Raw genomic sequence first — 15,323 nt, 5'->3', positions numbered from 1 at the left:
AATGAGGGATAAACAAACAGAGAGGAAGATAGAGTGAGAGTAATGAGAGGAAGAACCAACAAGGAAGAAAGAGAGAACAGAGAAAGAGAGTGAGTGAGTGTAGCTGGATGTTCTGAAGCTCAGTTTGCTGTAGTGTGTTTCTCTGAAATGACTGCGGTATCTCGCTGTGAGGGAGCTTTCTGAAGCCAGCCAGCCAGAAATGCCCAGCAGATATCTGCAAAGCTTTGCCTTCATACTATAGAAGTAGGCCACAAGAAATGCATAATTCATACATAAATATCCCCATGTACCGCACACAAGTGTACCAGGATTTTGCAAACACGTTGGAAGTCTGTATTAAGAGAATGTCATAAAAAGCAGACTATTTTCTCTGACAGAATTGTCTCCATATGCTGGAATTATACATTCTCTCATATCTCACTTTGTACTTCAACTTCTGCTCTCTGCTAGGGCACATGTGAGAGTGTGTACAGTATGTGTGTGTGCCCTTACATGCTGCTTGTAACATAATGTTAACCCTTCATAAATTGCTCTGCTGCTGTTGCAGTCTCTCGGGATGTCCCATAGCCGCCGCCGAGAAGATGGCGAAGGTTCAGGAGAAACATCACTCCTGTGACAGCTCCAAGTCCAACCAGGCATCAGACCGTGTCCTTAGGTATTTGTGACCCTCTGTGCTTTAATATTTAGTAATGCAATAAGTCTAGCTTTTAATTTTTATAAGAATAGTACATTAATCCTATTCATGTCTACAAGTATTTTTTTTATAGTGCTTTAGTGATTTGAGTAATTTAAACTTTTTTTTTTTTTTTTACAATTTTTATTTTATTTTGGAGAAACTACTGTATCTTTTTAAGATGAATCCATATGATTGAAAACGTGTTACATAATGAATATAAAATGGGTTGAGAATTGTGATTCATGATGACTTTAAGTACACTGTATGTCTAGGACTCTGATATTCAACCTTGATTCCCTGCCTTTGTTAATTGTTCCAGACCCATGTGCTTTGTAAAACAGCTGGAGATCCCACAGTATGGGTATAAAAATAACGTCCCAACCAGTACTCCACGATCCAACCTGGCCAAGGAGCTGGAGAAGTACTCCAAAGCCAGCTTTGACTACAGCAGCAGTTATGACAACCAGCCTCATGCCTACGGCAAGAGGTCCCTCCCCCCGAAGTGTCATGGGCGAGACACCTCACCCAAAGAATATGATGGCAAGCTTGGCTTTGTTATTCTTTCCTCTTTTGTTGATGCCGGTGAAGTAGAAAGAGTCAGAATTGATAAAATGGTCTTTCTCTAAGGGATCGGATGGAAATAAGATTAGAATTAGATTTTTACTGCCAGACGCCCTTGTTGTATTTTCCATTTAGAATTACTTTTATTTTCTATTTTGAAGTGAAGACCTTCTCTTAATAAAAGCTTTAGCTCGGATTTTTCACAGGCAGTCGTCGAGTTCAGTGCTCCTTTATTGGAAATCTTACTCCACTTATTGTCTTCTGAAATGATTAATAACCTAGGTACACAAAACCAATGAAGAGATATCTAATTTGCATGCAGCTCCTTTAATTTCATTGTGACTGGATAAATATTTTTATATTAAAGAATGTAAGCATAAATTAATCTGTAAGTGAACATTTTATCATATATCATTATATTCTCTCTCTTTCTATATATGTTGCAACCATTAAATGTGTGGTTGATTTAAATTAATGAGACGTTCTCATATCAGTTAACAATAGCAAAATATATGTGTGCATTTATTGATATTAAAAGTAGTTATGTAGGTGTTAACCTTTTCATTACTGGTCCACAGTGAGAGATGCAGACAAATCTTTGAATGATGCCAGATTTAAAAACCTGGCGTCCAGGTGTGTGTTAGTCAGTTTTGTCAGACATAGCTTTTCTTTGTTTGGTGCATTTTTTTTTTTATTATTGGTTTAACTGCAGCCGTGTTCTTGATAAATGGCCGCACTTACATTTGTGAAGGAATCAAATTATCTGGAACGATTGTGTTCAGAATGGTAGCAGTTGATTCCACGCCCTAGCCAGAAATTTTAGAGATTTCCTGTCAACAGAATTCGGCGGGATATTTTGGTACGGTTTTATTAGCTGTGCTAAAAATAACTAATTTTCATTATAACTCATGGTTATTACATCAGGACAGTCTTGATTGCCCATAAGGAGCATTACAGCATGCCCTGTAGTGATAATATAGGCAATGTTATTGAAATCAGAACACATACCACATCTCGGAAATTAAAGAGCATTCTTGCAAGTGATGTTACTTGACTGTATGCTTTAGCAAAGAAATGCAGATTTTTGATAAATGAGACAAATAAAGAAAATTAAGCTTGGAAAAAAAATATGAATAACATTTAATTAATGTTTGGAATTAACTGCACTTCATTTAGACTCAGTTGGCAACATCAATTAGTTACACCCAGTTTAGTTGTAATGAAAGCATTGCTATTTGTATCAATGTAAACTTAGATGAAAAATACGATCAAATGGGAGAGCAATATAACTCTTGAATAAGTGGTTATAACTGCATTTTAGCAGCTGATCCAGTTCCTTAGTCAATAACAGATTTCTGTGTTCTGTTGTGTCTGGCTGCAGACCAGGGTTTTTCAATTAATGTGGATTTATATAAAAAAGAAATGTTGTCTAGATGCTTCCCATGCAAATCTTACGTTTTATGTTAATAATGTGTAGCCCTCTTCATGAAACCTAGATATACTGTCAAACCATTCACACAGTATTCATCATGAAAAATCAGATCATCTAATAAGTGTGTGTGTGTGTGTGTGTGTGTGTGTGTGTGTGTGTGTGTGTGTGTGTGTGTCTGTGTGTGTGTGTGTGTGTGTGTGTTTTATCATTTATCATTCTATCATTCTAACGATCATTCAGTCTATTGTTCTATCTATCTGTTCCATTATTGTGTATATCCATCTATTGTTAATCCTATTGTTAATCAGTCATTCATCCATCTATCCAAGTTCATAGTGCCCGTCTGACCTGGAGTATGTGTATGTGTGCAGCCAAGCGCTACTGTAAGACCTTGAGCCCGGCCAGCAGCACCACGAGCAGCTACGCTCCCAGCAGCAGCAGCAGTCTCATCTGTGGAGGAGGAGGAGGAGGAGGAGGAGGAGGGGGAGGAGGAAGCAGCGCCAGCAGCACCTGCAGCAAGAGCAGCTTCGACTACACGCACGACATGGAAGCCGCCCACATGGCCGCAACCGCCATCCTCAACCTGTCCACCCGCTGCAGAGAGATGCCCCAGAGCCTCACTGGGACAGGCCCGGAGCTCCTGGCACAGGTGAGGGTCAACAACTTTTTCCTGCCAGTTCCTCTCTCATCCTCACCCACTTGTACTGCTAATATTATACGTATATACTTCGAGTGTGACTGTGCTGTAAGGTAGTTCACCGAAATGAGGGCATGCGAGTATAGAGTCATTCGGGGCAAACCCCTGGTCTTCTCCCCGAAGCTCACTTGCACAGGGTGCAATTTCACACAGTGAATGACAGCAGCATCTCTGAGAGCTCCTGCAGGTCCATTCTGCTAGACTCAGGGTCATCATACTGTATGAGCCTAATGGTCTGAACGAGCCACAGTTGCTTTAGTGACACATTGATTTCAGACATAATCTATATGGTGATAATGACTCTCTAGGGCTGGAGTAGACCAGAGGAAGCTGGCAGCTGCTGGAACGCTGGGGTAGTGGTGCCCCAACCCTCTCTCACTGAAACAAGTAGAATTAATGTTGATTTCAGCTGTGGTCTGAGTCAAGCCAGCTCTCCCAGCATCCCTCTGGGTATATAGGAAAGACAATGACCTCTCTTTAAGGACAGTGAGGCAGCAGGCTGGAGGGAGTGGGAATGAGAATGAGAGAAAAAGAGGGACAGAGGTAGTGAGGAGCTGCAGAGCTCTATATAATCACTAATAAACAGCTGTGCATGGAGATGTAGATGCTTGCACTCTCTTCTTTCGTATCTTTTTTCCTCCCATCCTTTCCCACTGTAAAAAACTGATTTTTATATTGTCGACTGCTTACATGTTTTTTAGCTGAATTGATCTACTTAATTATAAGTAAATTTATTAATTGAACTTATTATGTTGTCACAATTTGCCATAATTGTAGAAAGACTTTTCTTAACATTGTATGCAAATACATTTCATCATGTTTTTATGCCATTCAAAGGCTTGGGGTCAGTAACACTTGAAATATGTTTTGAAAGAATTCTTATGTTCACTTGCATTTATTTTATAAAAAAAAAGATACATTTAAAATAACTTTTTTCTACTTTAATACATTTTTTTATATTATTTATTACTGTGATGGCAAAGCTGAACTTTCAGCATTCATTACTCCAGTCTTCAATGTCACATGATCCTTTAGAAATCATTCTAATATGGTGGTCAAGAACAGTTGTGCTGCTTAATATTGTTGTGAAAACTTTGGGATTCTCTGTAAACAGAAGTTTAAAAAGAACAACATTTTATAAAATGTTGTAAAATAAATACTGACCCCAAACTTCTAAATGGTAGTGAATCTACAGAATAACGTGCTTGTTGGCTCATAATATGCCACATGACCTTAAGATTTTATACAGTACATGAAACGTGAAAAGGGTAGCAAACAACTATCTAACTAATCATTTTAATTAGAGGTACAAATACAGCTTGACATCACCAGAAATTAATTACCAGTGACAACAAAATCAGCAACAACAGTGTAAATAAAGCTGCCAAATATTCAAACAATGCAATTATATTAATTATTCATGCCCAACTCAGGGAAGAGGGAAGAAGGTTAATGGGACTGAACCACAAAACTACGGTTTCATTCTAGGTATTTGAACACAAAGTTAATGCCCTGCATGTTGCTTCTCCATCGAGATCCCTTTCCTATGTTTTTATACAGTAAGCTCTTTAAATTATACATGAAACAGAAATTGCAATAGTTTTTCTTACCTATCATTATATGTTTTTTGAAATATGAAAAATAATGTGTGTGAATTAATAAAATGATATGCATGAATAAATCATTTATAATAAACACTGCAATAACTAACAAATAATAAGAATTATCAGTTTTGATTTCATGTATAATTTACATTCAGAATAATGTTACCAAAAAATATAATTTAATATTTAGTTTTTTTGCCCAGAAATTTTATTAAAAAATATATATAATAATAATAATTAAAATTCTAATAATACATTATATATTAAAATCACTCTTAAAAAATAAGGTTTTTTTTACTATTTAAAGGGATACTCCACCCCAAAATGAAAATGTTATCATTAATCACTTACCCCCATGTTGTTCAAACCTGTAAAAGCTTTGTTCATCTTTGGAACACAATTTTTTGGATGAAAACCGGGAGGCCCGTGAATGTCCCATTGACTGCCAAGTATGTTACACTGTCAAGGTCCAGAGAAGTATGAGAAGAATTTTCAGAATAGTCCATCTGCCATCAGTGGTTCAACCTTAATGTCATGAAGCAACAAGAATACTTTTTGTACATGAATAAAACAAAAATAATGACTTTATCCAACAATTCCTTTGTCAACAGTCTCCTCTGTGTCTCTACACAACACTCAAACTGCCTATGCACTTCTGTGACAGCCGCAACACAAGGATGTGCTGTTTCTATGTGTATTTATGCTTTGATTTGAAAGAAAAAAATGCCACATCCTTGTGATGACACAGAAGAGTATAGGCAGTCTATGGCAAGCCTCCAAATATTTTAAATTGTGTTCCGAAGATGAACGAATCTTTTACGGGTTTGGAATGACATGGGGGTAAATGATTAATGACAAAATTTCCATTTTGGGGTGGTGTATCCCTTTAACAGTATGAACCATATACCCCTCCACATCCTTCCCTTCCATATCTCACTCCTTTCATCTTTTTACCTCTTAATTATTGTCTTTATTCTTTATTCTCTTATCAGTCCTCCTCTCTCTTCTCTCTTTTGTGGCAGAGCCCAGATGACAGAGATGGGGATGAGAACGGAACCCTGGATCTGAGCCAGGCTGGAGGGATGGGGGAGGGCAGTGGAGGCACAGTGTTGACCCCCCTGCAGCCCATGTCCCCCCAGCGGCAGGCCCTGCTCAACAGCCACTGCTACCAGATGAGCACAGCAGACTGCTGGGACCTGCCTGTGAACTACACCAAGATCAAACGCCTGGACGAGGACCACAAGGAGGTACTTGCTTTTAGTGGCTAACTGGTTAGCTAAAAAGGCAGTTGGTAGATGAACAATAGTCATAGTAAGATTACAGTTTTCTGCGTTCAGCCCACTTCCAATGCAATCCGTAGGCAGAGATTTCTGCTCAGTCTTCCCCCATTTTCATTTCCACTGTAGCCAAGCAAAAGTACCTATTTATAATCTAAAATTGATTGCATGTGACATGTTAATTGGAGCACAATTTGGTCATTCTAAATGGCAGTAAAGTGGTTGGGGAGGCTGTATTTTCTCCCGTTGAAGTGCTATGAAGGATGGTAGGCCGTTTCTTTTGAAGGACTGAAAGGACATCTAGTGTTGAGTGCTGGTACTGCATGCCTTTACTTCACTGGAGATTATTGCTTGAAAACGGATTTTCCTCTGCTAATTAATTACTCATTAATGAACCCCCAGACTTCAACTGTTGTTATTAGTATTTCAAAAGGGAATTGGGAAACTTGAATTAGTGCAAATAAGGCTGTATGAGATTTTGTGCTCAGTGTTATAAAACATGGTATTCTTTTAAATGTGAACTGCGATGTATATTATGTAATTACTTGCAGGCCATTGTACTATTCTTCCCTTTTATACTGCATCATAACACCTTTCTTCTTCTATCTCCATCTTCATTTTCAGGATGACCTGGACCCCTTTCAGGATCTATTGGAGGAGCAGCAGTATTCAGGAGAAGTGTCCCTCCCCAGCCCCAAACACAAATATGCTCCCTGCAAGGAGAGTAAGAAGGAGCTCCTCACGTAAGCTTAGCATCTACCAAGATTTCTTTCCCTTCTTTTTTATATAACTGTGCCCATTAATACGAGAAAATAATACTTTTATTCAGCTAGTTTGCATTGAATTGATTAAACGTGAGTAAAGACACAATGTTACAAAAGGATTGTGTTTCAAATAAATGCAGATGGTTTTTTGACTTTCTGTTCATTAAGTAATCCTGGGGAAAAAAGTTTTCACAAAATATTAAGCAACACCGTTTTCAGCTTTGACAATAACAAATATTTAATTCAAATATTTGACTGACTGAAATACTGGCTGGTAAAATGATTTTAAATGTTTCTATTAAATATATTAAATAATAATCACAGTTAAATGCACACTCATTATTCTTTCATTTATATTGTGCTACATATAATCTTGGACTTACTATATAAGCAAAAGCTTTTATTTATGAATGCATTTGTAAAAAGGCTTCATTGGCAGGCAGCCATGATTAATTAATACAAGATCAAGTCAGTATTATTCAGCTGGTGAAATGATCTTAGCATCCATATACAATAAAACAGCTTTTTTTAGGCTACTGATAAAAGTGTATATTATTTTTAACTTATAAAAAATTACAATTAATTTATTTGCATTTACTTACAAACTTTTTTTAATAAAAAAGTGACCCTGAGTGCACCTTAGTAGCTTTGAAAATGCAGCTGTTCTAGTAAACCATGCCTCATGCTACTAAAATCCTCTCTTAAGGCTATCAAGCTGCCAACTGGCTGACAAGGGCATGCGTGGTATGATGACATCTAACTCCCAGGATCTGAAGTAAGCCCTCGCGCTCTCGTGTTTACACACTGCCTCAGCTGACCCTCAAAATGAGGTCTGTCTGAGGTTACACTAATCTGTTTCATGTTTTCATTGCTTGCAGGTGTCCCACTCCTGGCTGTGATGGCTCTGGGCATATCACGGGCAACTATGCCTCACACAGAAGGTGAAGACTCACAAATATCCACATTAAAAATTTGATTTAATGCTTCACGTAACGTTTGGGCCACTAGTGGATTCAAAGAAGTGCAAAGAGAAGCCCTTGGCATTTTTTGGTAAATGTGTTTCTTGCTCTGAAGTCTGTCAGGTTGTCCCCGGGCAAAGAAGAGTGGTATTAAAATAATGCACAGTAAGGAGGACAAGGATGACCAGGAGCCAATCAGGTGCAATTTTTTAAAATTCCTTCAACGATCCAAAGTGACTGAAAGTTGAATATTGTTTGTAGTAACTTACAGGAGGACTGAAGTTGAAATCGACTACTCTGGACAATTGCGAAAGGGACTTCACTATGTGTGTGTGCTTATGTGTGTGAACTCGTCTCTGCTGTGCCCAATGTCTTTAGGTGTCCTGTGCCAGGCTGTGATGGCCAGGGTCATGTGACTGGGAAGTATGCATCCCACCGCAGTGCATCCGGCTGCCCACTGGCCGCCAAGCGTCAGAAAGACGGTTATGTGAACGGAGCTCCTTTCTCCTGGAAGTCTGGCAAGACAGACGGCATGTCCTGTCCCACCCCCGGGTGCGATGGCTCAGGCCACGTCAGCGGCAGCTTCCTCACCCACCGGAGGTACATGAGTGTATGAGCGTAGCCAAGCCACTATAAAGCAAGAAATCCTTTTCTTAATCTGTATTTTTGCATTCATTTTAATCAAAATATCTCAACATTCTTAAAACAAGATATCTTTTATTGAGAAGTAAAAATATTAACTTATTTATTATAAAGTTATATTATTGTTTCTTGTTAACTAAAATGAAAACTATTGAATTTAAATAAAATTGAAATAAAATAATATTAGAAAACTAGATATGTTGCTTTGGCAACTAACTGAAATAAATCAGTTTAAAGTACTAAAATCTAAAAGACAAACAAAATAAATTTGAATAGAAATATACAAAAACGAATAAAAATGACAAGAGCACATGGTAAAATTAATACAACTTTGAAAATATAAAAATGATTCCCTTTTGGCGTTTTCTTTCTTCTTTTATCAAAGTTTATTCTTAAAATAAAAAATAAAATATAAATAATTATCCAGTGGGGTAAGAAACAAAAATACTATTAATTCAAGATATATTCTCTAAAACATTTCTCATTGTCATAAAGTTTTACTGGTAAATGTATCTTGTTTAAGGGTTGTTTAAATAGTTTATTTGAGAACAGAAATGCTGATTACAAAAATTATATTTCGCAATGAGTTTGTCCTTTTGAATACTTTGAAGCAATAAATGCATTAAATCAGTTAATATATATTTTTGTCGCTAAGTAGTTTTAATGTAGCAGGAGTATTTTCCACATACATTCTCAAAACCTGAGGAAAGAAAATCAACTTTAGCCAAAAAACTAAATAAAAAAATGCACAATAATGCACAATTATTTTCTTAACCCTTATGAAATTATATTGCTTTTTGTCATTGGTAGAATGTTTAAATTTGAGAATAAAAATGATCTATTTCTTTTGTTTTTGTTTTTTACGCATCGGTAGTCTATCCGGTTGTCCCCGTGCCACATCTGCTATGAAGAAGGCAAGGATGACCGGGGTGGAAATGCTCACAATCAAGCAGAGAGCAAGTAAAGGTATGTCATTTTTTAAAGGCTGCACGATAAATCACATGCAATATTTAATGCGCATCTTGTCAGTAAAGCCGGTTCTGTAATAAGTGGTAAATCTCCATTACCTGTGCGCTTTCACATGGAGCAGAATTAACTACACAGAGCCGTTGTTCACTGACAAGCTTCACAAAACATGCGTAAAATATGGTCGTGGTTTTGCGCCCTATAATTTTTTATTATTTAAATTACTTCCATCAGTGGCATTTTTTACAGTGAATTTCTCAATGTTCCCTTCCAGGCATAGAAAATGACGAGGAGATTAAACAGCTGGATGAAGAAATCAATGACCTGAATGAATCGAACAATCAAGTAGAGTCAGACATGATAAAATTAAGGACTCAAGTAAGAGCAGTTGCCATCTATCACATCAGGCTTTGGCCATGTGTTCAGTCACGGAGATGCCTTTGTCTGTCTTTCTCCCTCCTGCCAGATCACCACCATGGAGACGAACCTGAAGTCCATCGAGGAGGAAAACAAGGCCATAGAGTCGCAGAACGACTCGCTGCTGCATGAGCTCGCCAACCTCAGCCAGTCCCTCATCAACAGTCTTGCCAACATCCAGCTTCCACACATGGTAAGAGCCATAAGACATGTGGCCTCACAAGGTTCCAAAAGGAGTTTTCATACTTATGCCATAGAATAACTATTTTGGGTTCTTAAAGAACCTTTCAGTGAACCGTTCTTTTTTTCTAAATATGAAGAATAGTTTAATAGTCTGAAGAACCTTTTTCCATTATAAAGAACCTTTTGTGTAATGGAAAGGTTCCATGGATGTTGAAGGTTCTTCATGGAACCATCAATGCTGATAAAGAACTTTTATTTTTAAGAGTGTAAGGGTAAAATAATATATATATATATATATATATATATATATATATATATATATATATGAAGTGAAGTCAGAATAAAAATTTGCAATCACAGAAATCTGAATTAATTCAAAATAGTTATTAAAGTTAATATATCACTTACAATAAATGTTTTTCTGCTTAGAATGGTCTTTTACACTATAGACTGCCTCTTGTTGAAAGCCAGGGCCTGAGTTTGCATTTCAGACAGTAGAAATTAAATTCCAGTTTCTATTGTTTCTCCCATCTGCTTCATTGTGTCTGTTGTTGAGTTCCTCTCGGTTCCATATGCTTCTGTGCTGAGGTCACTCCCCTTTACAGACCATTGTAGAAAAACAACCTCCACTCCAACAACTGCTTTTCAGTTGAGTAACAACATGGCTGCTGTGGATCAGATTCTCTCACAAGATCGAATCCCAGTGCCTTCACCTACACATTGAGAGGGGCACGATCGCACTAGCCCCGTTCAAATGTGGCAGCCATGTTAGTAAACAACTGAAACATGTCTTCTTGAATATGGCTCCTGAATTCTCCACCCCCACTGTTGATGGATGCTATATAGAGTGTGCACGAGAGGTCCTCAAGCTGCACTAACGACTGTTGCCTGTTCATATGTCATGCCGCTCAAGCAGAACTTGGTTTTCTGTGCTTCCACGTGTAAAGTCAAGTATGTCAGTTTTATTGAGCCAGGCTAATAGTCTTTTCTCTACACCTCTCCCTTCTGTAGAAACCGATGCCACTGAAAGAGGCCCCTGTTAAAAATTACTGCTGTTTACAGATGCCCCACAGAGTAAGAGATTCATTTTCCATAGTCTAACTTTATCCTTCTCCTCACTATCATTTTCCTCTCCCTAGTCCTCCCCCTTTTGTAACACACAGTACGATGTGTATGTTTCACGTAGGTCCATATAGTGTATCAGTGCCACACATATTGACATAATCCACTTCAGGGAATAGCGATAAGAATAAGAAAGCTGGGGTTGCAATATGAGCCATATTTATTTTTTGTAGTAAGCTCATGTTATTATCGTAAAACACATTATTTTATCAGGCACAGTGATGCTCATCGATATCTGTCTGCTATTCATGGCGATCTGTTGGATATCACTTGTGAATGCCAGTATTACCTACATACTCATGAGCATGAAACTCACACCAATGCATGCATACATAATGTATGTGCATTCATTTTTGTTATCCATCAGAAAAAAAAATATTTTTATAGACAGTGTAGTAATATTATACTTGATTTAGTGACCATTTTAATGCGATTGGTCAAGCCCTGCATTTCAGATGTATTTTCTCTAAGACCCTAGCATATATTTAGCTTTAAAGGCATCTTTGTGGGTTCATTCCTCCCTAAATATATCCCTTCCCTTTCTGTCTTAAGCCTTGATTGTGTGTTTGATTGAACATATTTTGCTTGGTTTGTTTTTCGACCTCCAATGATCCCAATCTGTTCCACAGGAGCCGATGAACGAGCAAAACTTTGACACATATGTGAGCACTTTGACAGATATGTACACTCACCAGGACCAGTACCAGAGTCCGGAGAACAAGGCCCTTTTGGAGAACATAAAGCAAGCGGTTCAAGGCATCCAAGTGTAGCTTTGCGACTGGCTATTATTGGCCGAGTAATTGGGTCATGTGATCAGAGCGTTAAGAAACAAAAGAAACCCATCATGTAAAAAGTATGATTAACTAGTATGATTTTTATTTTATTAATTTTTTTGCTGCTGTAATTTATTGTATTATTTATGATTCTGTTATGCTTTTGACAAAAAATACGTAACTCATTTGTTGCCTTGCTTTAAGATGACGACTACCAATGGCAAATGTTTTGAGGAACATTCATGTTTTGTACATTTTTCATATGACCTGACATAATGTGATGTACTGTTTATAGCTGCTAATGTATGCACATTTTAGTGTATATGTATTTATTAATTGTAAACAAAAACCATCCATTATTTTAAATCTAAAGAGGTGCAGAGGGGATACACTGAGGGAATGTAAGGGCAATCAGCTTTGATCTGAGCTTCTCTTTATGGAAGTAATGGGAACTATGTGCTGTGCAGGCTATTCAATGGATGTACAGTGGTTCATTTTTGTGGTTCGATATTCGGTACATTTTGTAAAAATATTGAGAAACATTGTCTTTTGGTTCTTAAATCATAGTTACTGTATAGTGGTCAGTGTGGGCACTCTAATGCAGTATGTGTATTGTTTTTTATTTTTGCTTGTTTAGTTGTTGTTGTTTTCTTCTTCTTTTTCTTGTTGTAATTCCCAAAATAGATGGAAAATTTGAAAAAAAAAATTGTGAATGCAAACATCATGACACGGAAACTCACTGGTGTAAATCCCAAGAAATATTTCATAGCTTTTCAGATATTGTCAAAGTCCATTCTCTAAATGTAACACCCGGCTGGTTGAGGCCAACAACTACAGAAAATTTCAAGAAGACAATCCAACATTATTAATTTAATGATCATAAAATGTTAGTGGTAGTATGACAGAATATCAGCAATATATGATAACGAATCAATCATTTATTTAGATATGGGATGCAAAAGTTTGGGTATATGCAATTTCTTATTCTTACCATAGTAGAAAGCTGATGAATCTTTTTACTAAATGTAAAGTATTAAGTTTTATATAAATCTTTTAATACAGTCATGTTTTAGGGTTTAAACATGGGTGATCCAGTCCAAATGAATGAATGCATTATGATTTCACATTTCTCATGTTCGATTTTGCACAGGGACACCTTTGTTTCCATGTTTTGGTGTTTTTATTTGTTTCATGAGACAAGGAGGTGCCCAGGTGTTTGAATTGTGGGAAGATTTTTTTTTTTCATTTGAAGAAAGTAAATCTGTGTGTGAATGTTTAGCGGTGTGCTGGATATACAGGGTTAATGTCACCATCCATACGTCATTGTGTCATAGTAATGGAGCACTCGTCTTGTAGATTTTGTCGAAACAATCATTTAGAGATTCATCTGGTCATGAGTGCACAACAAATATGACTATATCAGCAATGCAAACTCATCATATTACAATTAGTGAACTCCAATCAGTTATATACAGCATTAAGAGAGGTCAGCTTGCCTTCATTATTTATTTATTTATTTTACGTTTCTGAGAAATCAGTGGCACTTTAAGCTCCAAGAATTATGGAAATTGAAGCATTTTTTATAATTAAGCGATGAAATGGCGTGAAACGGGTCTAGATCACAGTAGTGTGTGGGCAGTTTCGGGCGTATAGAGGGTTGATAACTGACTTGAGCAGTTCATATTACTCCATAATATCTTAAAGACATGTACAGCTATAGTCTGGGAACCCCCTGTTCATCTTCATTTAGTCAAAGCCCATTCAAAGCATCAAGCAAAGTCACAAATAGGGTTGATTTTCAGTGGTGGATTTGAGTCCAAACAGTCACAGTGATTTTTAGAGTGAAATGACTCTGGTTGTTGCTGATGCTCTACATGGGGCTTTGTTTCTTAAATCTATGATTTTTCATTTTTATTACGGCTAGCATTATGTTTTCCAAGAGCTCATACGAATGGTGCTAGTCACTCTTATTTATCGTTCTGTAATATCCAGACATCTCTTTCCCAACCACAGCACATTTCTCTCTCCGAAAGCTTTGTGTATGCAGCTTATTTCCAAGATAGTAACGCTTTTACAACACTGATAGCAAAATACAATATCCTCTCATCCACTATCATAACTGATTTGACAGGAAAAGGGATTTTAAGCACAATTCCGCTGCTCATTTTCAGTTGGCACATATTGTACTATCAACTTCACAGGTTATCTGTGACTATTTAAATAGAAAACTCTATCTATGGTGTCACATGCTTGAATGCAGAATACTTTTCTTATTAATAATTGTGAAATCATCAGGTTACAAGTTTCCATTTCAAATGGATTTTAATTAACCATTTTAAACCAGGATTTTTCTATTAAAAAATAAAGAAAGAAGCATAGCTTTCTTAATGTCTCTTGCTCTCTTCCTCTATCCAGCTCTTTAGCTATCTTTTTCTCTTTTATTTGATTTTTCAACCACATGGCATGATTTCTGTTGGTATGATACTTTTTTCCTCTTTTTTTTTTTTTGGTCTAAGTGTTTAAGATCATACATTGCAGTGATATTTCATTTTGAAATTGTGAAATTTGTAAAATTTTTATCATGCTGGTGTTGACATCTCTTACTCAATAAAACTTGTGTTGCCACATTACATGTCCCTTTTATTCAACATATATGTTTGTAATTACATTTTTGAATGATGTTATATTGGCTTGCATCAAGGAGGTTTATGATACCTGGAGCAAAAAAAATGAATATGTATTCATCTTGGGGGCAGTTGCATGTACAGTACGTGACCTGGAGGCTATCATCTTTGGTCAAGGGTGTTCATGTGACTGATCATGTGTGTGATCAAGTCATCAGAGATGGAAAAATTTGTAATTACAGTCCAGTACAAAATAACCCTGCAGAAATATATGTTACACTGAAAAAACATCTGAGGAAATACTAAAGGTTTTTAAGTTGCTTGGAAATGTGTTTATTTTGTCAGAATACTCAAATACTTTTAAATAGCCCTTAATGACAAAACAGGCCTTTTGCCATCATGAAGATATTAAACCGGTTAAATGTCTTGTTAATTGTCTTGCAATTGTGTATATTTTCTAGCTATAATTAATAGTCATTGATAGTCTGGTATAAACTTTATAAAAATAAATCATTTCTATTTATTTATAAAAACATTACAACAATGGCATATACATTTTTAGAGAGTACAGGGTATAGGACATACTACATAACACGAATGACCCAGCAAGTTACTAAGTCTACTTT

At 36.7% G+C, this 15,323-nt stretch overlaps 1 protein-coding gene across 5 annotated transcripts in view; it reads left to right on the top strand.

Moving 5' to 3' along the window:
* Window positions 1–13,890, top strand: part of LOC132092378 (myelin transcription factor 1-like protein) — a 54,651-nt gene extending 40,761 nt beyond the window's left edge. For 3 of the 5 annotated variants that reach the window (XM_059498596.1, XM_059498597.1, XM_059498595.1), the window contains exons 10-23: window positions 548–655; window positions 996–1,216; window positions 3,041–3,318; window positions 5,993–6,217; window positions 6,872–6,990; window positions 7,718–7,786; window positions 7,890–7,952; window positions 8,086–8,169; window positions 8,349–8,570; window positions 9,487–9,578; window positions 9,853–9,956; window positions 10,045–10,188; window positions 11,190–11,252; window positions 11,930–13,890. In XM_059498596.1, coding sequence (XP_059354579.1) covers window positions 548–655; window positions 996–1,216; window positions 3,041–3,318; window positions 5,993–6,217; window positions 6,872–6,990; window positions 7,718–7,786; window positions 7,890–7,952; window positions 8,086–8,169; window positions 8,349–8,570; window positions 9,487–9,578; window positions 9,853–9,956; window positions 10,045–10,188; window positions 11,190–11,252; window positions 11,930–12,070 — 1,933 coding nt within the window. In that variant the 3' untranslated portion in view covers window positions 12,071–13,890. The remainder of the gene's footprint in view (window positions 1–547; window positions 656–995; window positions 1,217–3,040; window positions 3,319–5,992; window positions 6,218–6,871; window positions 6,991–7,717; window positions 7,787–7,889; window positions 7,953–8,085; window positions 8,170–8,348; window positions 8,571–9,486; window positions 9,579–9,852; window positions 9,957–10,044; window positions 10,189–11,189; window positions 11,253–11,929) is intronic. The other 2 variants (XM_059498599.1, XM_059498598.1) reach the window with 2 other exon arrangements.
* Window positions 13,891–15,323: the final 1,433 nt, after the last annotated feature.

This window comes from Carassius carassius, chromosome 18, assembly GCF_963082965.1.
Source record: "Carassius carassius chromosome 18, fCarCar2.1, whole genome shotgun sequence".
Taxonomy (NCBI): Eukaryota; Metazoa; Chordata; class Actinopteri; order Cypriniformes; family Cyprinidae; genus Carassius; species Carassius carassius.
This window is presented reverse-complemented; position numbering and strand designations above follow the sequence as displayed.